Genomic DNA, 26,489 nt, shown 5'->3' on the forward strand with positions numbered 1-26,489 from the left:
TGCATTGTTGTATTTGTACAATTCAGTATTTCTCAGAATTCTGTATGTTTGGTGTGTATGCATATCTTTAAGGAGCAGCATGTTTTGCGTTATCAGAGGTATGCAATTTTATTTAGTAGTGTTTTAACTATTTCAGAAATGCAGGTAAACTTCTTATTATATGGGAAGTTACTTGTGTTTATTTACTTTATGATCCCCTTCCTGAGTTCCTCCATTGTCCTACTTTCCTCTGCATTTGCAAAATCTGAATTTTTCAGTAAGGCCATTTAAAACTCAGTATAACTTCTTTCCCCATTTTTTCTCTTTTGGGAGCACTGATGGAACAATTTTGTACACCACTTCCTTATGCTTCATCATTTAAGTATTTCCCCCTTCATAGTGTAAAAAACAACTCAATGTTGAAATGGCTGTGTCTAACCTTGGAATCTTCAGAAACATTTGGATAATTGTCAGAGTTGATAAATATAATTATTTGGCAGTAGCTAAGTAATTTAAAAGATATTTATAAAATGAAAAAGAAACATGATGTTGATGTCATAACAAAAATATTTTTAGTTAAAGTTTGTCATGTAGTCTTCCTCAATCTAAATAATACAAAGAAACAAATTGCCTAGTGGCATTTCTATTATCCAGATTTCCAACTGATGACTTAGATATATCCAGCAATATTGGAATCCAGTTTTTCTCATTGTATATGGCAGTTAGGTATGGAGCAAATGAAACTGAAGAAAGTTTGCAAAATGCCTTTCAGAATTTTTATTTCTCTCTAACCTAGAGAATAGTGCTGAGTTTCTGGGCTAAAATGTGTTTTTCTCATGGGTAGGTCAAGGTTTTAGTGTCACTAGACACATTTTTTTTTCTTCTAGGTGGATTTTTTTTTGCTGTAAAATTAAGAGTCATAAACAAGGAGGCTCAATTCCATGAAGCTTTTTTAATGGTATATTAGTTAGAATTGATTTTATGGAATATTTTAATGATGTATATTGGCAGAAAGGACAGGGAATGTGGTGTAGAGCTCTGAATTTGTCATTCTAACTTTACTTAACCTGTCATCATCTGTAGTCAAATTGACTTCAGACTGCTTAGGCAGTTTCTCTTTGTAAAGTTCCTAGATGGCCTTTGAATGCTTTAGAAATACCTGAAAATCCATCAGTTCTTATCTTGTAGTACTGCCATTGGGTTTCTGTTAAATATGGAAATTCTTTAAAAACTTATTGCTTCCTCTGTAAAACATAGATATATGTAGATATCCCACAGTGCAGGCTGGATGTAGTAATTGGAGTGATGGGCTGGCAATAAATTGTGAGACATTTAAGGTAATAGAGTCTTATTTTAGGTTTAGGTATGCAGTCATTCTGATCTAAGTGGAAAGAATGTAGGTGTATGTCCCTGGCATGGATGGAAAAGCAAGGCAGGATTGCCAAACATGTTGGAAAAAATGCTGATTTCCATAAGGCTGAGTGAGTTAGAACTATGGTAATTGTTACTTACATGAAGAGAGCAAAGAAGAAAGCATGTCCTATCCCACGTCATCTGAAATGACCACAAACCTTAATGTCTTGAAAACAAGGGATCCCTGTCTTGTAGGTGCAGCGTGCATTATCTGGTGTTTTCAAGGATCTCCCCTAAAATCTGGCCTTGCAGTACTAATCCTTTTTATGAAGTTCAATGCATCACTTCTGTGATGCTCTTGAAGTGTTACCAGTTTCAGAGATAGTGCCTGACACTTCTCACTGTGAAATGTACTCTTTCTTTCTGGCTTGAAGTGCAGCAACTGTGGTTTTGTTTATGATTCAGAAATTTTTCTTCTAATACAATTCTAAATTATGTTCTGGCTTTAATATTTTTTCCATGTTTAACACTTCTAAAATACAATTGCAGCTTCAAATGAATGCTTCCATTGATAAGCCTTTTTTTGTGGAAGTTTTAAATAAGATGAGAAAAAATTTCCATGACATGTGACAGATCCTGGGTGCTCCACACCCCCATCTTATTTGTGATCTAAATGACAGCATTTAAGTGAGATATGAGGTGTTAAAGCTAAGCTAAACTTGGAAAAGCAGAATTTCTGTTTGAATGCAACAAGTCTGGGGTGCTTCTGTTTGTTTTTTAAAAGTTTTTGCTTGAATACAAGGATTTGACGTTACAAACCCAAAATTATTCTTCATATAATGTGGATTACAACATATTGCAAGCAGCTATTTCCAGGGCTTGAAGAAGAATACCTTGCAATAATATTCTAGGTAACTGCTCATGTTGTATTGTTTTTGTAAAGCTTTTTCTTTTTAAAATTTACCTCCAAATAGTGTATAAATATAACACTGTCTGACTTCAGTACTGGGCTAGGAACATCATACAATGTTTATATCTAATCTGCAGGTAAAACTGGGGCTCACAAATAGTCTGCCCCCTGTATACTCTGTATGTATGCTTTGCAGGGTTGTGTCTTGACTCATTTTACCAGGGGCTGAAAGCATCCGTGTAGTCCTTGTCTCAAGGGAGATGCTATTTGAGTGGAAGAGAATGTCAAAGCATTCTTGAACAAGTACAAAATTTAGTATTAATTGAATAGTTATTTTCTGATTTTTATATTTGATATCTGAGTAAATCCTCTGTGCTGTAAGGGTTCCCACCTCTCTCTCCTGACAGTCAGTGGTGTTGTTGATGTGTGCCTTTGGGGGTTGATCTTAGTTTATGTAGATGATTGATATCTGGATCAATATCTGTGTTTATTAAAAATACAGTCAGGATTGTTTTCTACATATTTGTTTTGTTTTTTAACAGTGTACTTCTCTTTATTGAGAAAGTCACTTTGGCTTTTTAGATTTTTGGTATCTTTTCAGTATATTAAGCTGTAGATGAAAGGATTTGAGCTTATAGTGATCCTTGGTACACCCACTACAGGTAAATATTTAAGCCACCAAAGTGCCTAGTTCTACTTCATCTTGGTGTCCCCCAAATTGTGGAGCAGTGCTGTATCAGAAGACATTTCTGAGAAGATAAATTTTCTCATAATTCCCTTTGCATTGCAGTTCTGTGAGGGTATGGTTCCAGCTGTATTTGGGACACAGTAAAATATTGTAAGAGCAATTTAAATTGCAAAGTAAATTGTAACAGATTGTGAAAACCCATGATTTTGAAAAAGTAGAACAATTTCCCCATTTTCACTAGTTCAGTAGGAATCTGCAAGCCACTTCAATGTTTTAAAAAAAAAACCCCAGCATTTAAACCCAACAGAATGTCCTCCACACAAATTTCAGTGAGATGGTAAGTACCCAAGCTGCAAAACCAAGTAATTATTTAGAAGGTGGCTCTGTTAAAATGCAGAGCAAGCAGATGCACACACACAGGTAGCACATGCATGTGGCAGAGGCTCTGCTTTGGATCAGGAGAGTTAAGTGCTTCCTGGCTGAGGGGCTGCCTTGTCTTTCACATAGTTTTAAGTAGCTGTTTTAACTTTCCACATTTGATTTTATTCTTTTTTTCATAACCACATTATCTTCTGGTTACTTCCTCAGACCCAAACAGAGGGGGTTATTACATGACAGAGTCATGTAATAAATGCACAGAACTCTTAACTTTTAATATAAGGACTTATTTTTTTCTTTCCTGGGAACATGCAGGAAAAACTTCAAGAGTGATTTTTTTCCATTTTGCTTTCTAGTCACCCACACAGCTTGCTGGGCCTTTGGTTGAAGTATTATGGTGGTGTAAAAATAACAGAGAAGAAGCCCCACCAAAACCATGGAAAGTGCAGGGGTGGCAGAAAACAAGAGGGTTATGTAGGCTTGTGCACACAGAGATTGAGTGCATTAAATATTAGCACTGAGGAGTTAGGTGCTGGGCTGTAGGCTGTGTGATACCATGACAGTGTGGTGGTTGTGAAGGTGCAGCCCATGCTTTGAAGTTACAGTTCTGAGCTTGATAGTCCTGGCTGGCCTGGAGTGGGGCTGCTCCCAGCTCCCTTTGTCCTGCAAGGAGCTGTAGGTGTTGTTTTGATGGTGTTCTCCAGAGTGCTGCCCAGCCTCCTCCCTGAGCCAAGCAAAGTTTCTATTGTCCATGTGGGTACTACAAAATCTTCTAAATCCTAGATATAAAGCAAGAGTAAGGAAAGCTGTGGAAGAGCAGGGTTTCCGTGAATGAGAACAAGTCCCACAGGCATATGGATCCCAGATCCCATTTCTCCTGTGGTCTGCTGTCTTCCTAGAAGTGTCAGCAGTGGTCCCCTGGTTCCCTCCATTAAATAGAAATTGGACAAATTGTTTTTTTCAGTGGTACAGTTTCATTTCTTATGTTCTTGCTGTGAAAGATTCAGCTAATACCAGTAGGAATTGTTGGGGGGAAAAAGCCCCAACATAAACAGGTTTCTGTTTATGTGCTTATACCAATGAGTTTTATATAGTTCATATCCCAAACTCTTCCTGAATTTTAGATGTTTCCATTGTTCTTGTGACTCTCTTGTTCAGGAATTCTGGTGGATAGCCTCAATTTTCATAATAGCCTTGTGGCAAATAAGCATAGTAGTTGAGAGTTTGGGCTTTCTGATGCTTCTCAGTCTTTGGGGTTTAATTTTATCTCCTACATCTAAGGACAGTCCCCAGACTTTCCAGGCTTTGAGATATGGCTGGAAAAGGCCTGCCTCTCACTGTGCTGCCCATGTAAGTTGGTGCCAAAAATAATAAAAAGTTTACCAAACTCTTATCAAGTCAGAGTTAGCAAGAAGGGATTGGTTCTGTGGTCCAGTGGTTGTGGAAGACAGATGGGAGGAGTGAGTCCTTACTTGAGTTTGTTTTACAGTTTTTTTAATTGTGTGGTGTTCTAAACTGTCCGCTAAGTAATATGTAGACATGGATGCCAAAGCACAGGTGGGAGCAGCCAAGTAAGGTTTTTTGGGCCTCTGATTCCTTCTTCAGTAATGGGCATTGTTCTCATCCTTTGTAAATGCAAGTTTACAAAGCATTGTTTTCTATATTGCTTTTTATTTATTGAGATTATTAATGCTGTATATCAGATTCTGAAATTTATTCACATAACTCTGCCCAAAAAATAAAGCAGTAATTTGTGCCAAAAGTTTTTCTTACCTGGAGAATTCAGTACAGCGTATTTTCTTTTTTTTTCCCCTTCTAGACACCCAGCTGTTGGGCTGAGGAGGGAGCAGAAAAGCGATCACATCAGCGCTCAGCATCATGGGGAAGTGCTGATCAGCTGAAAGAGGTGAGAAGTTTTGCACAGTGGAGCCTTTCAAGTTTTGATAAGCCCAAGACATTTTTTAAACCCTATCTGGAGTCCAGGAAACTGCATCCTTTCCCTCTCCTCTTTTGCTTTTGAAACAGGTTTTGCCCCCAGTCTAAGAGCTGTTTGAAGAGTGATTGTTATTTTATGCTTGTTGGACTTCCTCCCTGCATACTGTGAAGTATTGGTTGTGAAATAGGGGCCAAAGTGAGCATTGAGGAACAAACTTCTTTTTGCTTGCTTTCTGTTCAGTGCTACCTTAGTTAGCTTTGTGACCTTTAATGCTACTCTCCCAGAAAAGGCAAAGTGTCAGCTGCTATGTTCACATATTCTTGCTTAGAAATTTTGTTCAAATTTTAGGTTGGAGATGGAGAGGACGCCACTTCCACAAAAAAGTGTTGATACAGAAATGATATGAGTACTTGAAATGCTCTTCAGTCATAAATATTTTGCTGTAGGCTACAACTGCAACTAGAAAGAACCTAAAAAAAGTGGATTTGCATCATGAGAAAGTAGATACAGTAGGTAAAATTGGTCTCCAGCTCAGCTGAAATGACAGTATCAGTTTTTGTCCCAGTAAACCTCCATTTTGTCCAGAGTTTGAGTAACTAAATCTGTCCAGAACCTAATAAGGGGCTACATTCAGCCTCATGCCCCTGTCAGGAAGGGTGTATCCTCTCTTCAAGAAATGCACTTTTGTTTTCCAAAAAAGTGAATCTTACACCATGTTCCCATGAGATGGAACTTTTCACTCATACTGTGGGCTCTTTGCATGCTCTTTCCTCATGCCCTGTTGAATAAGGCATTCAAAAATGAGAAGGAGTGTATGGGATATCTAAGGAGAAGAAGTTAAAAGGCAGTATATATTCTTGTTCTGGCTATCCATTGATAGAATAATTGTCAGAAGGAGTGATGCAAGTTTAATTACTCAAATTTTAAAATCACATTTGACAAATATGGAATGATCTTGCAATCCATTGGTGGCAATAGCCTCATTTTTAAAGATGAGGTCCTGGTCTTGGGCCAAAGGGAGATTGTTCCCATCTCAGAGTACATCTTACAAAACCTTGATGGTACATGGCCTTCAGTTGCCTGGATGACTTCATCTGCAGCTGTGAGGAAGCATTTGGAATCCCAGATTAAGTAACCAGAAATTAGTGCAGAAGGAGTTTTGTGTCTGAGAAGTTTTGAATTAAACCTTACCTACCAGCAGAAAGAAATTATAATAGACAGGAGTAGCATCTGTTTTACTGGATAATGTTTCCTTGCTTTTACTGAGTGACTATCCTTCATACTCTGGCAGTTTCCTATCAACTTGTGCAACAAGCAGCTCTTCTTCACCACAGGTCTGTGGCTGTCAGTGATAGTGAACCCTTCAGCATGTAAGCGGGTCTCTGCCATTTGATAACAGTGATCCATTGTGTTGGGTTGCCACCGTCTTGGTGTACTGACCACAAGAGGAAGATAAGAAATGTGTGGCCAATGTGTTTCACAGTTCCCTTTTTTTTTTTTTTTTTTTTTTTTGATAGAATGCCTCAGTGGACAAAATTGGCTCTGTGGAAGAGAGTTGTTTCTGTCCAAACATTGCAATGGTTTTTTACCCCAAAACCTACCCTTGTCTTCTTCAGTGTGCAGTTCTCCTTCCTTTGTTTTCCTTTCTCCAGCAACTGAGGCCAGTTTTCTTACCTTTTCTGGTTCCTTGGGTTCATAACTCGTGTCATTCTGTGTGCATCATCCAACCACTACTCACCTACCCTGTTTGAGCTCTTACTGTTAACTTCCAGCTCCTTGTCAGTTCTGGTTTTCCATTGTTTGGCTTCTATTTTATCCCTTTCCTTCTCCTTTCCCTCTCCTGTCAGCCTGTGTGGTGGGTGTTAAGTGTTTGTTCAATACCAGCAGTATCTGTGCACTCAGTTTCTTTGTGCCACAGTAATCTGCAGTTCCTGGAAGGAGAAATTCCCTGGGGTGGTTCTATTCAAACTGTAAAGCCCACTGAGAGACAGAATTCTTAACAGATGCAGCTGCTAGATATCTTTCTTGAACATGTGCAAACTGAAATTTTTGCCAAAGCTTCACCAAATGTAAAGATTATTCCAAGGGGCTAGAGAAGCACATTTGCAGTATAAAGGACTCTCAGGCAAGTGCTGGGCTTTTTCATCCAAAATAGTGGAAAACAGAACTATGCAGGTAAAAAGCTTAAAGTAATGTGCTTTGGCACATAAAATGGTAAAGTCTCTTCCACCCCTTTAATTTTAAATCCCATTCTTAAACATCCCTTAACACTTGTACTGAAGTCTCTGATATGGGAAGGAGATAGAAGAGCAGTATTGCATGGTAGACATTTGACAAAGCTATGGGCAGCTGAAAGCAAGAGCTTAAGTAAATGGAAATAAAAATATCACCTTCTCCTGGGTGTTATGTGCAGTATAGGTAACATAGTTCTGCTCAGAATTTTGAATTGTTTCCCATAGCATTTGACAGTAAACAAGTTGACAGCTGTTTGTAGTTTCTATAACTTCTTTTAGCAATTTGGATGTTTTCTTGTTTCAGAAATTAATGGAATTATTTCTAGCATTTTTCTTTAACATGTTGTTACTGTGAACTACCTAAACACTTGATGGTTTTGATAAAATAAGATTGTGCATTTAAGTTTAAAAAATATTTTTTCCTTGGTTAATTTGAGTACTATTAAAATTAAATAAATTTATTTAATACAACTGGTAGCTCTTTTTTAAAGATCTACATCATAAAAACAAGAAGTGAGTATATAGGTTTAACATCCCAAGCAAGCAAATTAATTCAGAATTACCCTTAGAAAAAGAATTTCACTTTGGGTAGTGAAACTTACTTTGCCCTTCATTGAAATAACTGTGTCAGGATTAAATCTGTCTAGCACTAAAACAGATATATTTACTTTCTTGTAGTGAGTTTATTAGACCTTTAGAAGTCCCTATCTCTCAGTATAAACTTTCCTTTAATCATTTCACAACAAAATCTACTTTAAAAAAAATTTGTTTATTCTGAAGGGCTCTACTACTTGATTTTAAGAAGCCTTAAGTGTAACTTGTCTAAGATGATGCCACACTGCTTTAACATTATTTCAATAGATACAGGTCTTGACTGGGAAATAAAGATTGCTGTAAGTCTTTATACTGGACATTTTTTCTCTTTCCAACCTGAATAGTTAGTTTGAAATTCTGTTGATGTTGTTCAAGGACAGTTTTAGTTATAGCTTACCCTAAACTGGAATTTACCCAGAACTGGGAAAAACCCTCTATTTAAAACAAGTAGTTTTCGCTTTGTATAGATTTTTAAAGACATATTTCAGAAAGCTGATTTTTCACTTCCCTTAAGCAGCTCTCTCTGCTGTGTCTGTTACAGCAGCAGCTCCCCATTGGAAGGTCCCTGTTGCTCTAACAGAGTACTTGAAAAGGACTTAGGAATGAAAGAGAATTGAATATGAGAGCTTGCCTGCCTAATGTGCTTTCATATACCAATTGAAAGAATGTATTCAAATTTTTAATTTGAATTTCTAATGCTTGTTTTACTCTTATTAACAAATATTTCATGAATGAGATGGATCTCACTCATTACTAAGGAGCTTGTGGCTTCACCAGCAATAGGAAGTTACCATGTTCTGTAGGCTGAGCTGTAGAAATACTGGTAAATGTTAATGCCTACTGACTGGTAAGTATTAATGAGCATTTGGAGAGGTCAGTGGGATGTATCAGGTTCCTTCATATTAGTCTGCATCTAGGCCCCTTCAAAAGAGAAAAATTACCAGGATATTCAGATTATCCCAGTGTTGTAAAGAACTGACCTAACTTGGTTATTTCTCAGTTTTGTGCCATTACTTATGTTAGACTGCATGCATATCACAAGTGGCATAGGCAAAATTCATAATATTTGTTGTACAGCTTTGAGCTACAGAAATACTTAGCAAACAAAAAATTTATTTATTGACTTGTTTGTTGATACTTCTGGATGGTCGGCCTACCTACATGAAGACCAGACTGAAACTTTGTGCCTTGAATGACTTTGTAGGTTTCTGATGCACTGCTCTTTGTGCTTTCTTGGTGTTTTTTGTTGGTGGCTTTCTTTTATAAATTACTTCAAAATAGGTAAAGAAAAGAGTCTTTCCACTGCATCAGCAACATTTTAAAAACAGTCACTGGAAGAGCAATGGCTAAAATTTTCTTAATTTTTTTTAAATGTGCACATATCTGTGCTGTGTTTTCCTCCTCTGTGTAGTCACGGAGAGTACTTTCCAAATGTGAATTAAAATATATGGTAGTAAATTTCAAAGGATATATGTTTACACATTGAAATGTGGCAAAACAGTTTTAAATAACAAATGGCATTCAAACATTGGAAGTGTAGTGTTCAAATTGAGATTACTCCTTGATTAATTCCTTGATTTTTTTTTTAATTTTTTTTTTGTAAGAGAGATTTTACTTTCAGCTGTATTCTCTAAGAAAATAGCTGTATTTTCTAATGAGAATGTTCTGTCCATCTTCAAGTTAGGTAGGCAGAGAGAGCATTTGAATTGGTATACTAAAAAATTTCATGTGTTCTGGATCTAAGCAAACATGTGCAAGGCTAAGGCTTAAATGTCTTCAACAGGTGGGTGCTTTAGGATACAGATTAGATATTTTCATGATGATTTACATATGTTCCTTAATGTGAGTGTGTACACCCCAGTCACATTCATACTCAGTACTTGGGGATGTGGGGAAGTGGTGTCCCAAACCCTTTCTGTTATTAGCTGCCTGGTGAAAATGGAGTGTTTTGTTGCTGCTCCCCGTGTAGCACTTGGTTCCTTTCCTGCCACTGACTTGGCACCATTTTCTTTGCACAGCAGACTCCCTAGCTCATATTTACTGCATCAGTTGAGTGCCCAAGAGACAGGATCTGCTGCTGCTTTGAGATAATTGGTAAAACAGGTGCCATCAAGGCATATGTTTGACTCTTTTCTTACTCCATTTCTATTTGTTTTGCAAATTTTAGTGTAGCTCATACTTGCCTGTAGATCATTTTGCTTACGTTTGGTGCTCTGATGGTGCTTCTCTGCTGCCTGAAAAAGTGTTGATAAACTTCTAGAAAGCTAGCACAACTGTCTGTTCTTGTTAGTAGCAGTGGCTTTGTTTCAGGTTGAGATAGAGAATAATTGGTAATTGAAAGATAATCTTGTAGAAGAAAAAAAAGCTATTGCAATTTCACGATTAGGAAGTGGTAGAATCACTGTGGACTCCCCTTGGTGAAGAGATGGAGCATCATCCAGTTCAGCAGATTTCGTGTTCTCGTTGACACTGCCAGCTTGCTGGTTGTCTGTGCCAGCAAGCCTCTGCCTCCCAGGTCTGCAGGATAAAAAGGAAATGGAAGATTCCTTTTTATATGCCTGTTGTTACTTTCTAAGTTTCTTGTCCAAAGGTAAGTACTACATCATGGACAGCTAGGATCCTGTAAGTTCAGGGCTAAAGACATATGATGTAAGAAGGCACATCTGTTTCTTCACTGAATTGCTTGTTTGGCTTAAGAGATCATACCAGCTCCAGATACACAGTCAAATTAACAATTTTCCATCTTCTGTTTCTCCTCAGTGATCCAAGCACTCTTTTCTTTGTTAGTGTCAAGAACCTACTGACTACCAAAACACACATACTCTTTTGAGGTGGCTGAGGAAACCTTAAATTCCAGGGATCCATTGATTCCTTTTACAATATCAAAACTTCAAGGTTTTTGGCTAGCCTAGAGACATACCAGCCTATCAACACTCTCCCATTTAAAGCTTTCACTATCCAGATTTTACAGTGAGAGGCTATGTCCTCAAAGATTTGCAAGCTTATTTGTGATAGAAATCAGTCAACCGGATCTCTGAGGTCTTATTGTGCAGATATTTTCTATTTATGTTGTGCTCTTGAGGAAAGCTCAGAAACCATATTTCATCTAAATTAAACAAAATAGTGTATTTAACTTTTTGACTTAGGAGGAAGTTCACAGAATCAAGGAGAGATAGTAGAAATGAAAGATTTATATACAGCACTCTCCTTGCTTTCTGATTATCCTTGTAGCCAGCCATCTCTGTCCACAACTATCTTCTGATCTGGACATGATTTTTCTCCTTGGTTTTTAAAGGGGAAGATGAAGATTATTTCCCAGTTCTCTCCATTCTTCAACATTCCATGTAAGACACAAATATTTGTAATATGTGTATATTTAACAGAGTATTTACCTGCATGTTTTTTCATCTATGGAGTTAGATTTCCTAATTGCTATTACTCCTGCAAGGAGAAGGGGAAATTTCTAGACAAATAGATTTATTTTTTAAAGAGATTAAATACTTCTTCAGACTCCAAAGATTCTTGCAGCATGGTGCTAGAGTTGCATTTTTGACCAAGACTTTGTGTCCTAGTTCTCTAAATGTAGCTCATCTGTGTAAGTAATGCTGTTGTATTAGGGCTCTGTTTTTCTGGATATATTGAACACACAGACCCCTTTGGAAGTCTTGAACTGTTGGTCTGTTGTTTAAAGATCAAAGTGTTCAGCCATTTCAGTTCTCTAAATATGGGTAACGAGCTGTGGCAGAACTTGATATGAAGCCTTTAAGATAGATTGTTCTTCTGTGGGTGCTACCAGAAACAGCACAAGGAAGAGTTCAAAGCCTGCAGCAGAGCTCCATCCAAACCTCTTCACCAAGCACTGTCATCTCTGACACTGTGAAAAGTGATGTGAGGTGATTCTCTGCCACAGAGTTGCTTCGCAAGAGTACCAGTGATATATTTAACTACTTGGAAATAACCACAGAGTGCACGTACTTGTAAGTTGTCACTCAGAAAGAGAGGTTAGTTTCCAGCTGATGTATGAATTTCGTGTCCATTCATTCTCCTTACTTGCCCTTCAGGTTTTTAAAAATTGTATCTCTAGCTGAGTTAAAAATGAAATGGGGCCATGCATGGCCTTATATTCCAGAGTACTGAGCATGAGCAACAGTGGGATTTGAGCCTAAGGGAACAAATTATCCAGTTTTAAGGAAGTGTCTGTACCTGTTGTATGAATTTGCACATAGTCTAAACTTCTGAGACAATGTTTATAGAGGTAAGTACTCTCTTTCATGTAGAAATTTCCCAGGAGGAATAAATAAGTAGAGGAATCCTGAAATGAAATTCTTTGGTTTCTTGTTAAGGAGCAGGTCAAATGGATAATGGATTTAGTTGCATTTGACATTTAAAATATGTAACTTTTGATTAGACATCTTTGCAGCAGACAGCAGGAAAGATAATTCCGTCTACCTGAAGGAATGTGTAGTAATTTTACTTGCAGGGAAATACTATTAAATGTATTAAATAAGTACTCTGAGATGAACAGTGCATTTTGAGTGCCAGTTGTTTGTGAAAGTTCTTTACTTTTATGATGAGTTACCACTAAAAAGTTTTGTTTTGGTTTAAGATCAAACAAATTAAACTGTAGGCTTCAAAGTTCCCTGTTTAAATCAGCTATAGGTTAGAAGATGCTACAAATTGTCATTCTGACTACTTTTGTTTGCATCAGATATTACAGTGCTTGTGTGTAAATGAGGAAATTCAGTAAATAAACTAAGCCTGTTGTCATATTGAGGTTGGTGAATAGGGTAGATACTTTAGAGGAAGTATACGCTGAAAGAAGCTTTAATGTTCATGCTTCAAGGAAAGGAAATCCCATATGCCTGTAAAATCCTCCAAAGAGGATTAAAATGTCCATAATTCACTTTATATGTGAAGATTGGAGCAGTTACCCATTCGATAACTCGTTCTCACTTCACCTGAACTTCTCTCCAGCAGATTGCCAAACTGAGGCAGCAGCTTCAGCGCAGTAAGCAGAGCAGTCGTCACAGCAAAGAGAAGGAACGGCAGTCGCCTCTCCATGGCAACCATATAGCAATCAGTCAGACTCAGGTAACTGGGTAGTTCCTTGTATCAACAGCCTCTGTCAGGATTGACTGAATAGCCTGCTGAGCCTTCCCATCTGTCTTGTGTTTGTTCTTTTGTGTGGTACATTGAAGTGTTTAACAGTCTGATACTGCTGTACCTTCCCCTGAGTTTATCGGATGGTCATCATATAATAAAAGAAGGGTTGCATCAGGATTACAGCTGAAATATATCATGATGCTGTAAAAGTTGTGGTCATGGCCAGATAAGGCTGTGCTTCCAGGGATGCATACTTGCTTCCAAGATTAATTTTTTTGTGGTAAACTTTCAAGGCTCCTCTGAAAGGTATTTGCTTATCAGTTTTGCAAGCTAATTCCATCTGGGCTAGTTAAAAAATAATAGAAAATAAAGAAAAAGAAAGAAAGTACCAAAGCAGGGTGAAGGGGGGGATGCCCAGAGCCGTCATCATGTACTCATTCCTGTCAGCAAAATTGAAACCCAGTTGCAGTTCTAAAACTCAGGTGAGGTTCAGCCAGGATCTTAAAAAGTCTTGAGGCACTTGTAGAAAGCATTTAACTATGGCTTATTTGGAAGTGCAGATATTTGAGTCCTGATTAAATTTCACCTATAGTAGTTGATCCTTAACTTGGACTCCCTGTTATTAACAGGCCACTCTTTGAACACTTGAAATGTTGGTTCTGTCCTGGTATTTCCTGAGTACCTTCTTAACTACCTGGTGTTCTATAGCAGCTAGTTACAGTACCTGGTTGAGTGTGATGGCTGATTCCTTACATTCCTTCTGTGGGGATAAAATCTTGTGGTCAAAACCTAATGCATGAAGACAATAGGAATTTGATGCTCTTCCTGAACCTGTTAGCCTTTATAGCAAAGGATCCTACTTCATTTTGCATAGAAAAGGGTTTGGCTTTACATCTCAAAGTAAGCTGTTGCAAGTACCTGTGCCATTATAGTCAGGTAACAGACAGTCTTTGACACAGATTGAAACTTACCTAGGACATGTGCTGTGAAAAAACATTCTTTAGTACTTGAAGCTCACTTTCTCATTGCTCATGTGACATTTTGGTTTCTCAGAAAGACACTCTCTGATAAAGCCATTCTGCAGGCAGTGTGTTTTGGCAGTCAGAGAATGCTTGCAGGCAATTTACTTGCACCTTGGGAGCTGCACATTGTGCAAGATAACTTGATAAGAACTCAGAAAAAATGTTTACATTTTGTCTTTAGCATCCTGTGATTCTGTGAGCAGGAAGAGAACACATTGATTGACACGTGAGCAATGTTCATGGCTGTCAGTGTAGCTGCTGCCAAGGTGAAGCTTTTAAGGTTGACTGTGCGAGACGTATGTGCACTCATGTGAATGTTTCCTGTTGGTAACTGAGCTCCACTCAACAGGCTTTTCTGAAAGTCATATTTGTACTTACTTTCATGCTTGTTTCTTCAAGTGGAGATGATTTCTCTTAAGACCTTTGACATAAAGTTCTGAAAACTATAAGCTATAAAGGTTCAGAATGCCTGTTTTTTTTCATTTGCTAACACCAACCAAAAGAGTAAAAGTGCATTAAGTAAATATTTCAGTTGAGTCATTAAGCTTTAGGAATGTTATGAAATGCCTTTTGGATCCCAGTTAAAACATTAGTGTCAGGGCCCCATGCACTCCCCATCCCCTGTGGTGTAAACTGTAGTCTGTGACTCTGGAAAGTACAGACACCTGGTCTACTTGCTACCAAGTGAAGTCATAGAATGCTTTGATTATGCAACTCTTCTTTGAGTTAAGTAGAGATGATTTTACTGGCTTTTGATTTATACAGATATTTGTTTTTATTTAAATTCACCGAGTAAAGATGATCTTCTAGAGGGCAAAATTAAGACACAGCTTCTTACTTAGTAATGTTTTTAATTTTGGTCTCAGACTTCTACCTTCATTCTGTTTTCTCTCTTTAAATCATCTTGCTGTCTGCCTTCTAGGCTTGTATTTCCAGATCTGTCCCTATGCCACTGTCAAACATTTCAGTGCCAAAATCAACTGCTTCACGTGTGCCGTGTAATGTAGAAGGAATAAGCCCTGAACTGGAAAAAGTATTCATTAAGGAAAACAGTGGAAAAGAAGAAGTATCCAAGGTAAGCATATAGTAACATGTTTATGATTGTTACTTCTTTGTAGTCTGTAAACACAGGGAAAGCCTTCCTCTTTGAGGAACCTTCCTTGTGGCTGAAATTACAAATAATTTTCTTCAAAGAGCTGTTTGTTTGAAAACTTTGTTTCAGTGTTTTAGCATGGTGGGGGTTTTTTGTTTTTATTTTGAAAGGGCTTTTGGCCAAACCTACTTTGTTTAAAATGCTTTCTGTAGAGAACTTGAAAGTTTTTGTGAGAAATAGAAGTGTTAGAACATTCAGACACTTCAGACTGCAGTAGTAAGTAATTAGAGATCACGAGATTCTTATATTTGCTTCATTTTGCACTCTTTTTCTTGAGCAAGATGTAAGCTTCCAGTGCTATGCTCTCCTTTTTGGTTTTAATGCTCTTTTTCCCATAAACTGAATGTGGACTATTTTGCTGCCATGAAACCTCTGTAATCTGTCATGGGAGATTTCTGTATGGGAAATACTGACAAATGGGGCAGGTTTGCTTTGGAGCGTTGGACTTTTCAATGAGGAATTTAGTGCTTAGATGACACTTAAAATGTGGAATACTTGGTTTTCAGCCACTGTTTCCTAAATAGCCAGTGAAAATTTTCTGCTGTGGAATGAAGTACTCCATGGTTTTTTCTAACCTTCTCCAAGGTGTAGGTGCTTTTCTCATGAATGGTAATGTAGTAGCAATTCAGTATATGAGTCAAACCCATCAGGAGTTTAGATTCTGAAACCTTATATTTGCAGTTCTTCATATCAGTAGTAAACTTTAAAAGTTTGGAATAGTCTTGGTTTCTCCAGACACCTACTTGTGTGGACAAAGCAGTCTTAAGAATTAAATACTGCAGTAGTAGTTCTATGTTAAGTTTTCTTTCCTAAGGCTGTCTTATCCCTTCAGAAGAGGTGTGTGTTGTACCATGGAAATAGGGAAAAAAAAAAATAATCAAACATGCAAGCTGAAAGCCCAGCTCAATAAGCCTTGTTGCAGCATCTCCAAAGAGAGTGCAAGAAAGTGTGGTATTGTAGTGGCACCACTGATGTTACTGTGGCTAGGGTTGTAATCTCCTGTAGTTGGAGGATAGTACATTTATCTATCAGACAAATCATCCTTGTAAATGTTGTCCTTGGGTTTTAACAGCTTATTGCTTGGGATGCAGAGCTCTCCTGTGTTACTGAATGTACTGACTCTGATCCAGCAAAACAGTTAAGCACATACTTAAGTGCATTGTTGGATTTGGGCCAGAGGTGCTCATCAGTTTATGCAACCAAGGCAATAGTGAACCCTTCCTCCAAACATTCAACTGGGGAGAGCTTCAGACACAAAAGAAAGTCATAAATCAGACATTGCCCTTGAAGTCAAGTCCATCTTTGTGGGCAGAGGGTTGTTTCCTGCTATGAAACTGTTAATTTCTGTGAAGTCTGGCCTTGTGGGACCTAGAGTGGGACTCCTAGCACTGTCTGTATGATTACAAGATCTCAGTTTGCTTATGGAAGATCATAACAAGATCATAATTTACTCAATCTTACTGCCGGTGAACTTTCTCCTAATACAACAATTTAGCTGTTTTAGCCTGGGGGAGTAGGGGCAGCTGGGTTAAAGGTTAGGAATTACTGAACAAAAGATAAACCTTAGGAAACCAAACTTCACTGGTTTCACTGCTAGTGAACCTGTTTTTCTTTGTTTTCTGCCATTCTTTCTTGCTGTAACATTTTGTACTTTTATGAACTATTTTAAAAGCACAGTCAAAGACAGTTTGTTGCTTTGGAATATGTCTTCTGTCTTTACTCATGCCGATTTAGTTCTGTTTCTTCTTTGAAACCTTTTATTATTATTATTATTGTTATTATTATTATGTTTTAGTATCTTAATGATGATTAAAATTGTAGTTATAAAAGTAAAAAACCCAAACCACTCTTGTATTGCCCTATTATTTTTGTGTTTCATAAACATAATTGAGGATTAGTAATACATCTGTGTCATTACCTTTTAAAAATCCAATTGACTATAAAGTTTAAAGAGATTGCATAGTGGTCAAAATAGCAAAAAAAATTCGTTTTTTGCAGTTTAGCTATAGCTGTATTTTTTCACATAATTCATCTTGCTTAGGTAGCTGAAGATTCCTTTTTTCTTTCATAAAGCTCAGTTGTCTGTTTTGAGTCATTTTTTAATCGCTTCTTTCTTTTCAAATTTATTAATAAACTTTTAATTCATGTTCTAATGCATTTATTCAAAATTCTTGGATATATTTTCCTTCCTTCTTTTATAACTTGCTGATAAACTCTGATGGGTGTGATGGTGTGTCTGTGTTCTCACCATAACTTGTGAGACGGAATCAGTTTTTTGTGAAGTTGTTGAAGGCTTTTGTTCTTCGTCCTACTGTGATTCCACAACAGTCATTGGAGACTGAGGTATCATAAGATGATGGAGTTTTTCTAGGGATTAGGGGATAAGAGGTGTTCCCTCTTATGGAATACAATAGTGAAAATTATGAAAAGTGCCTTGTAGCAGTACACAGACACGTTCATAGGCCTCCTGTTAGGAAAAACATTTTACCAGAACTATCAAGTATACAGAAATAATTAGAAATAAAGAAATCTTGATGGACTATCACACAATGTAAGTAAATGGATTACTGTGTTCCTTGTTTGATTTCTGGTGCTTCTGGGAGGAGATGGCAAGGTGGTTTTATGTACAGTAATTTCACGAATACAAGCCACACCAATTTGACTAAGATTTTGCTCCTAAACTGGAAATGCGGCTAATACTCAGGAGCGGCTAATATGTGAATAATTTTCTGACATTTACAACCTCAGAAGTGCCAGCCAGAGTGCTGAGCCGAGCTGCTGCAAAGTCGGCATTTTGCGATTGTTACAAATTGCTACTCTGTTGCACCGCGGGTGGAGCCTGGCTGCCTGCAGGCAGCACGGGGGGGCGGCGGGGGACCCGGGCCGCCCCTGCCGCGGCTCTGGGAGGCGGCGGGGGCCTCCGTCCCCACCCGCCGCCGCGGGAGCGGGGGGGGCTCCGTCCCTGCCTACCACCTCAGGGCAGCGCCGGGCCGTGGTGACCGAGCCCAGTGGCAGCGGCGGCTGGCCCCCAGTGGCCCCGCCAAGCGGCAGTGCCGGGCTGGGCCACCTGGCCCCGTCAGCAGCCCCTAGCGGGCCGAGCCTGCACAGCCTTAGCTGAGCCAGTAAACCCCGCCCTGCCGCGGTTCTGTTGCTATTTGGCAACTTTGTTGCACGCGGGTCCTCGCTGCGAAGGACAGAGCGGCTTATATTCAGGTGCGGCTTATTTATGGACAAAAACCGAAATATTTGCCAACACCCAGAGATGCAGCTTATACTCAGTGCGGCTTGTATTCGTGAATTTACTGTATCTATTATGAAACTTAATCCTGTAATAAAATGACTTATTTTGCACAGATGCAGAGGACCCTTACTTAAATCTTCATAGCCTTCATCTGAAAACTGTTTTTTTGTCAAGTGTTCCTTCCTAGTATACATTATGGTTTTTGCACTTGCACCTTATCTAATGCACTGATGACTTCACTAATGCCAGCAGGAAGAAGCACTTTGGCCTTTGTGTTCCAGTCTAAAGGAAGGTTTTTAAATCAATAGCATTTAATGCTTTGCTCTCAAGAGATTGCCTCTCAGATATATGTACATCTTGTGAGGAGACTCCTATTAGTAATATTATTATAGACTGGTAGAATTCCTGATTCTTGTAAGTAGAGTGTTAAGGATTTTCCAGCAAAAAGATCAATACTGAAAACAAATTGGTGAATGTTAACAGTGTTTGAGAAATGCATGCTTGTCAAATGGAGCATTTTCATACCTTTGCTGGGAGGTAAGAGCACACATCTCAGAGGGGTGGACAAGTGTCCTATCAGAATGCATTTGGCATGAGGTTAATAAATGACTGGACCTACTTGAAAGAAACCCATCAATAAATGTCATATAGAATGCAGTAATTTCTAGTTGTTTTCCATGCATTGGGCATTAGGAAAACTAATAGCAGCTGTACCAAATTAGTTACCTTCTTTTTTATCTTGTAAGGTTGTGAGAACTTCAGTTTTAGAATAGTTTGGGCATGACTCATGGAAAGAACTTCAAAAGTGCTTTTTGATGTTGATCAGATTCGATACATAGTTTTTAATAAGTGAAATACTTTTGGTTGATATTTTCATGGAGATTTTTGCACTTGTCAGCATTGAAAGATAAATACAAAAGCAGAGTAATCAGAGATATTAAATGGCATTTTCAGTGCCTTAAATGTTGTTGCACTTGTAAAGAATGAGAAATATTTAGCTTTTTCTGCTTGTGTGTATTTAGATATGTCTAAAAATATGGATTATTTCTGTACCTCAGGCTTTAGTTCAGGGGAGATTTAAATATGTCATGTGGGATATACTTCCTGACTGCCTGAGACTACATTGTTCCTCCAGGTGTGGAAAAACATCTTGTGTTATCCTGAAGTCTTTAATTATGTGATCACTTACTGGTTTTTTCTCCTCCCTGGAATCCTTGTTTTACCTGTTACATAAACCATAGTGAATGCCCTTAATGAGCAACTGTTTGGTGTTTTTCTTTTCTCCTCCTTAGATTTGTGACCTCATACTTACTGTTATACCTTGCTTTGAAGTCAGAAATCTGAATTTTTTCCTGAGATTTTGCTTCTTTATAATAGGAGCATGTCCAAAATTTTCTTCACTTTACATCAGTTATGTGAGAAGAAAGATGATATTATTTACACTTTATGTATGGGGAAACACAAATCCATCAGGGTTCTATAGTGTGGTTCTTCAGGTAACTCAGGATGTTGCATACCATTTTAGGAGTTTAGAATGCAGCTCCTGTAGTCTCCTTCTGCATCTGTTAATGCAGAGGACTTTTATAACTCAGACCTGTATAAACTGGGCGTCCAGAAGAGATATATAAAAGACAGAGGTTGGTTCATTTGATTCCCTGACAGCTCACAGAATTTTTGTGGCAGAGAAAGAAATAAAAATGCTGTTTTGCATGGCATTTTTGTTTGGGTTTTTTTGTTGGTTTTTTTGGTGTGTGGTTTTTTTTCTTTGTTGGTTTGCTTATAATTATGTGACTGCTTTCTTTCTACAATTTCAGTCTTGTTTTCTTTCTTCTGTCTGTGTAACAAATGCTTCAATGCTGCAGGTCTGTCTCGTGCACTGAATGAGTCAGGGCCTGTTGGGGGTGATGGGAATAGAACACCAAGTCGTGTTGTAACGCATACGCGATGTGAACTGAGCTGTTGGAACAGACCACACATCTGTGCTCAAACTTTACAGCATTTGATGGAGCAAATGTAGTGTTCTCTTTATAGTGTGTTTCTTTGCTCTATTTGAAATATGTAATGGTATTAACTGGAAGGTTCATAAGAAGAAAATTATCTTCTGCTCTGCTACAGCTGCCTCCGTGTAATATGTGGTAGTTTTCTGGATAGACTGTTGCTGAAAAGGGGAGAATGTGATACTCAGCCAATAGGTGTCATGTCCTCGTTGCTAGCAGAAGTGTTGGGTTGAATTTTAGGCTCTGGAACAAGCTGTTACAGTTTTGGAATATATGCAGAAGAGAGGCAATAAAATAAAAATGTTCACTTGAAGTGAGAAGGAAAAAGACATTAATTTTTTGTAGCTAGAACATTTAAACTGTTCTCTATGGTTTGGACACAGTTCTCACTGAAGTGCGAATAAAAATTGTTTAAATCTTGCAGATATTTTTTCCATTTCACTTCTAAGCAGGACTCTAATTCCCTATTGATTTCTTACATTTAAAACAGCACTGTCTTATTAAAAAAATACAACTAACTTTCCATTGGGAAGGACAAGTAAGTGGAACATGCTGTGAGTGTGTCTATGCAGTGTGTTGCAGAATGGGATGCAGGATCACTCTGGCCAGTGCCAGCTAGGCTGATACGGGCAGGCAGAGCTTACTAGCTTTGGCTCAAGACAAAGCTTGTGAGCCTTGTTACAAGCCTGTGTGGGCATCATCTATACAAGGATGGAATGTTGGGGTGTACTGGAGAATTACAACTTACTGGCAAAACTTGGATGGTTTCCTTTTATAATTGTAATTCACTTGGTTGTTATGGCAATAGTATGCCATTGTATTTGACATTTTCTACTTCGCCTTTTATCCAAATGTGATCTCTGTCGGGGTACTTGTTTTTGTTTTATAATAGCAGTGACCTTTATTGAAAATTGTGGTACTAAATGCAATTAGTGAGGTAGATTTTCTTTTTTAAAACTATTGTAAAAACCATAAAAACATAACACTGGCACGTGTTGAAGCGTGGATGTTAACTTCGCTTTGGAACGCGTGCACATTGCCGCAGTTAAATTAGTGTATGTTATACCCATTGTACACTGCATTATTTTCTGGTGTGAGATCTTCCTGTTCTTTCAAAAATGCCATGTTGTTCTTCTTAAGGCCTTCGCTGATGAGTGGTATGGGCTGGCATTGCTTGTGAGTTTGTGTTCTGTATGACATGAACTGCTTGTTTCTCCTGCAGCCTTTGGACATCCCCGACGGTCGAAGGGCGCCGTTGCCTGCTCACTACCGCAGCAGCAGTACCCGAAGCATTGACACGCAGACTCCGTCTGTCCAGGAGCGCAGCAGCAGCTGCAGCAGTCACTCACCTTGTGTCTCCCCCTTTTGCCCTCCTGAATCTCAGGATGGGAGTCCCTGTTCAACAGAAGATTTGCTCTATGACCGTGATAAAGGTGAGAGTAGAATGGCCTGCCTTTACCTGTGGGAGGCATGTGATGTCATGCTTTTACAACTACCTTCATTTTATTCATTACATCAGTTTTTGTTTTTGTTTGATGGTTTTGGAGGGATTGAGGATTTATCTGAAAATTGGTTTTGTTTGTTTACATATCTTTTTCCCTCTTGTTTGTGAAACTTCACAAACATCTTCCATAAATACGTCAGAGGAGCACAGCAAACAGTTAACTATTTATGAAGATTCTAATGGGAAGATTTCAGACTGTAACATGTTTATGTTTAAGAAAGGTTTCAGGAAGGTTTGTGGTAGACTGTATATTTATCATAGGTTACTTGCTTGCTGTTCAAAATGGTGGTGAAGTTTTGGACTGTTTTTAAAAGAACTCTGCTTCTGAACTCTTACATTCCACTTGAAGCTATTTGGTTTGAAGCTCAGATACCTGTTTAACCGACCTGGTGGAGAATAATTACTTCTATGTGTGTGCTGTATAACAGCTCAAAAATTCTGAATAATTTATGCATTTATCAATACCCTGTGTTTTTTTTGAAGACTGTAAAATGTTGTTTGGTTTTATAGTGGGAGTACAACTGGAGTTTCAGTTATTAAGAGTTACTGACAGACTATGGAGTATGAGAATATAGGCACCAGTGTAAAAAAGACAGTGTTTTTTTGACAAGTGTTTACTAATAAAATTACCCTTGTGCTTCTGGTCAGCTAGCTGAAATGTGGACTTCAGTATGGAGGATGTAGGATTTGGGCAAATCACGCAAGCTAAGAGGCGTAAGTTTCACAGAGGAAATGAAAACTTCTAAGATTTACCAATAAGCTAAAGATAGCAGTGTTTTGAGGTTATAAGTAAGGTTAGGCCTTATTTTTGAAAATACTATCTGTTTATTAATAGCTAAAGTAATTTGGGAATAGGATCGGGGAAGTCAGCAGGAGAAATACTAGCTTTTCTTGATTTCTGAAAAGTATTTTTTTTCTCATCTTAGATTTAAAAGGAGGTAGTGGAAAACAAATCCATCTGCCCAAATCCTGAACTGGAGGTGGGTGTGTGCAAGTTAACCACATTAAAGCAAAAACCTTTGCTCAACATGATAGTTGGCTATGCTCCAAAAAAAAGTGGCATTAACTTGCCGCCACCATACTCCTATTTCTTACTATGCATGTGAATTTTAATATATTGTCAAGACTGAATCACTGCAGAAACATCTACTAAAGTATTAGCACAGAAAAAAACCATCTTGACAGGTAAATTGGTTCATATGTCCTGATAACAAATATAAATTAAAAAGCAAGGAAATGAATTACTCCTTTTGCAGTCAGTACTCTGTTATCACAGTAATGGGAATTTTCAGTTTTACATTTACTGGCAGTAGCGAGTGAAGACAGTTTGAAATAGTGCATCTAACCTTTTTAATGCTTTTCAAGGCTTTTTATCTCCTGCCTTGGATTTTTTGAACAGCTGACTGCAGTGAAATTTATGAATAAAAAGTTACTTGTGGATTTTGGTTTTAAGACTGGCTTTAATGCTTGGCTTGTATCAAAAGTCTTCTCCAGGAGAAGTGTGTAGGTGATGATGATAAACAGGCAGTTTTTAAAGTCATCATAATGGCATCTTAAAATTAGTTTAAGTAAGGTACATAATACTGTGTGTATGAAAGATAAAAGCTTGAACTTCTCATCACAACTAAATTCTTTAAAGGCAAGGTAAACGTATGAAAACATGTAGCAGTTTTCCAAGAGAAAATAATTTGTTCAGAGGTCATAAAAGTGTAGTCAGAAAGGTGCTTTTTGCTTTCATATCATCCAGATCCTGCAAGACTGGTTGTTGAGAATAAGAATGTTACTTCAAAATCATTAAATTATAGATAAATGGGGGATATAGGTAGAAATTACAACAGAATGGCAAGTTTGAGGGACAGTTTATTGCATTTGTTGCAGCTGTTAATTGCTCTATACAATAAAAGCTTGGGAAGGTTTTCTGACCTTCATTTTTAAAGACTTTGTGAGCTAGAATAAAACTGTCATTTTTGGGTGAGGTTTATTAAGTTTGGAATTTTGTATTGTAGATGTTTGACGATGTTTTCTTGTTCTAAAGGTTTCGTTTTCCTCTTGATGGAAATAACTTGGCTTTACCATTAGAAAGTGGAGAATTATTAATGGTTGTGGGTGTGTGCTGAGTAGGAAGGGAAGGTTAGTTTGACTGAGAGACATAAGCAGTGAGAGGAACCAATGCTCTGTACAGACACAACACTGCTTTACATTCCTGAAACATCTTTTACTTTTTGTGCAAAGCTGTGCTTTGGCCTGAGGCCCTCCCAGCTGCCCTTTGGACTCTGTCAACTCTTGGGTTTACCTGTCTGCAAGAAGCTGTTAAATAATTGAATTTTTCAAAAGAAAGTAAAAGCTAATTTTCAGAAAAGGCCCACAGTATTGCTCATAACAGAGCAGTGATACTATACAGTATTGATTAGAGCAGACGAGTGAGGGTTGGGAAAAAAAGTATTTTCATGGCACCTGGCTTTATGATTTTATATTAAAACTACTGGTTTCCCTAGGTCTGTTTTGTGATACTCTGGTCTATGAAACTGTAATTCAGAGCCCTACACAGCATCCTCAGCAGTTGTAACAGGGGTGAAATTCAAAGACATCTGAAGGTATAAGCAGATGAAATCTGGAGGATTTTCTTTGCACAAATATAGATTGTATACCCTGTTTTTCAGGGATTTTGATTTAGGTGCCTTTACACAAGATTTAGTAGTCGCACTGTTGCTAGCAGGCTCTTACAAGTAACATGTTTCTGAAGATGCTTGTTAAATTTTGGTCATCTGATTCATAGTTCTTTAAAGGAAAGTTGTTAGTAAAATCTTTGGATAGTCTTATTAGTTATTTTTGAACCTACCAAAAGTAATTCCAAGGCTTACTGGCAAAGTTTCTTGTTTAAGTATAGTCACTTAAAAAACTGTTTTACGGATTGTTTTTTAGTTAGCCTCTTTGTTGTTCTAATATGTGCAAGCTATAATTTCTGGTATTAAAGTTAAAATAGTATTTTTAGTGTTTCAATGACAATCTTAAAGTGTTTTCTAGATAACAGAGTATATGTGGTTTTAAATATGTGTCCAGAAATTCTGTGTGATAAGGCTCTGTATTGTCTGCTGTGCATTTGTGGCAGCGAAATTGCCTTTAAAGATTCTGTGATCAGTCGCTGTCAGTGGGGTGGAATGGGATAGGGTGGGGTGATACGGAGTGAAATGGGATGGGATGAAATAGGATGGAATGGGACCATATGGAATGGGATGGGTGGGCTGGGACACCCTGGCAGCAGGGTTTTCCCTGCTGGTGGGACCGGAGTGTGCGGCCTTAGGGCCTCAGAGAGCAGCAAACGCACCCATGGAACACTTGGACAGCACACATGGATTTGCTGTGTGTCAGGGATTACTGAAAAGACAGTTTAGCACTGCAGAGTTTACAGGATGCAGAATTTACAAGTGGAGACTGGCTTAAGCTGTGAATTCCACCTCTTGCCACTTGAACTCTGCTCCCAGTCCCTTCTGCTCTCGCCCAACACCCGGCTTGTACGTGCGAGCCTCCTCACAACCACACATGTTCTTCACTGTGCCTTTGGTCAAAACGGAAATCTAACTTCATAGGCTTTAAAAGCAGGGAGGATAAAGAGAGATACTTGTTTAGCAGCTGTCTTGCATAGAAAATTCCAGCCAGGCAGGGCTAACTAAACCAAAAACTTGATTGAAAGCTGAACTGGCGAGTAGACAAGACTTAAATCTTTCAAGAACTGACTTAACTTTGAATTCTGTTTGATTCTTCCCTTGGATGTACTGCCATGGTTTTCCACTATTCAGTGGAATGAACAGTAATACATTTTATGTCTCTAATTATTTAAATAGAAACTTGGATCTTCAATTTTAAATATTAGAAGGAGGAAACAAACTGTCTGGGTTCTGTTAATGATTTCTGTGTTTGGAATGAGCAGTGTGTGCCAACAGTGGAAAGATGCCAGCAGGACCATCATGCTCCCAACTTGGCAAATATCTGTATCGTCTCTAAGCATTTTCTGCCTTCACAGTTAACACCAAAAATTCTGTAAATAGTAGTTCTGTATTCACTCTACAGGAGGAAAGAGCTGAATAATCAATGTGCTACTGAGATTCACTTCAACATTTTTATCATCTCATATCTTTCATAATAAATCTTCAAAGGGAAGTGTGACATTTGAGTTGATTTGTTTCTTGTTGGAAGAGGAAGTAGAAATGTTTCAAAACATCTAATGATTAGCCTTTGTATTTGAGTCATGATAATATAATAGTTTATGCAGTTACTCTTTGCAAGCTGGTAAAGACAAATCTGTCGACTTTGGTGAAATTAGATCATAGTGCTTGAAGCTTGGTTAACTGAAAAGGCAATACATATGCACAACAGGAAAGTAAACAAAGGTTATAAAC

At 38.1% G+C, this 26,489-nt stretch overlaps 1 protein-coding gene across 2 annotated transcripts in view; it reads left to right on the top strand.

Annotated features, from left to right (window-relative positions):
* Positions 1-26,489, top strand: part of GLCCI1 (glucocorticoid induced 1) — a 53,494-nt gene that overhangs the window by 22,994 nt on the left and 4,011 nt on the right. The window contains exons 3-6 of one of the 2 annotated variants that reach the window (XM_033055873.2): positions 5,128-5,214; positions 13,047-13,163; positions 15,120-15,272; positions 21,811-22,021. In XM_033055873.2, coding sequence (XP_032911764.1) covers positions 5,128-5,214; positions 13,047-13,163; positions 15,120-15,272; positions 21,811-22,021 — 568 coding nt within the window. The remainder of the gene's footprint in view (positions 1-5,127; positions 5,215-13,046; positions 13,164-15,119; positions 15,273-21,810; positions 22,022-26,489) is intronic. The other variant, XM_033055883.2, reaches the window with a different exon arrangement.

The sequence above is a fragment of the Catharus ustulatus genome, chromosome 1 (assembly GCF_009819885.2).
Source record: "Catharus ustulatus isolate bCatUst1 chromosome 1, bCatUst1.pri.v2, whole genome shotgun sequence".
Taxonomy (NCBI): domain Eukaryota; kingdom Metazoa; phylum Chordata; class Aves; order Passeriformes; family Turdidae; genus Catharus; species Catharus ustulatus.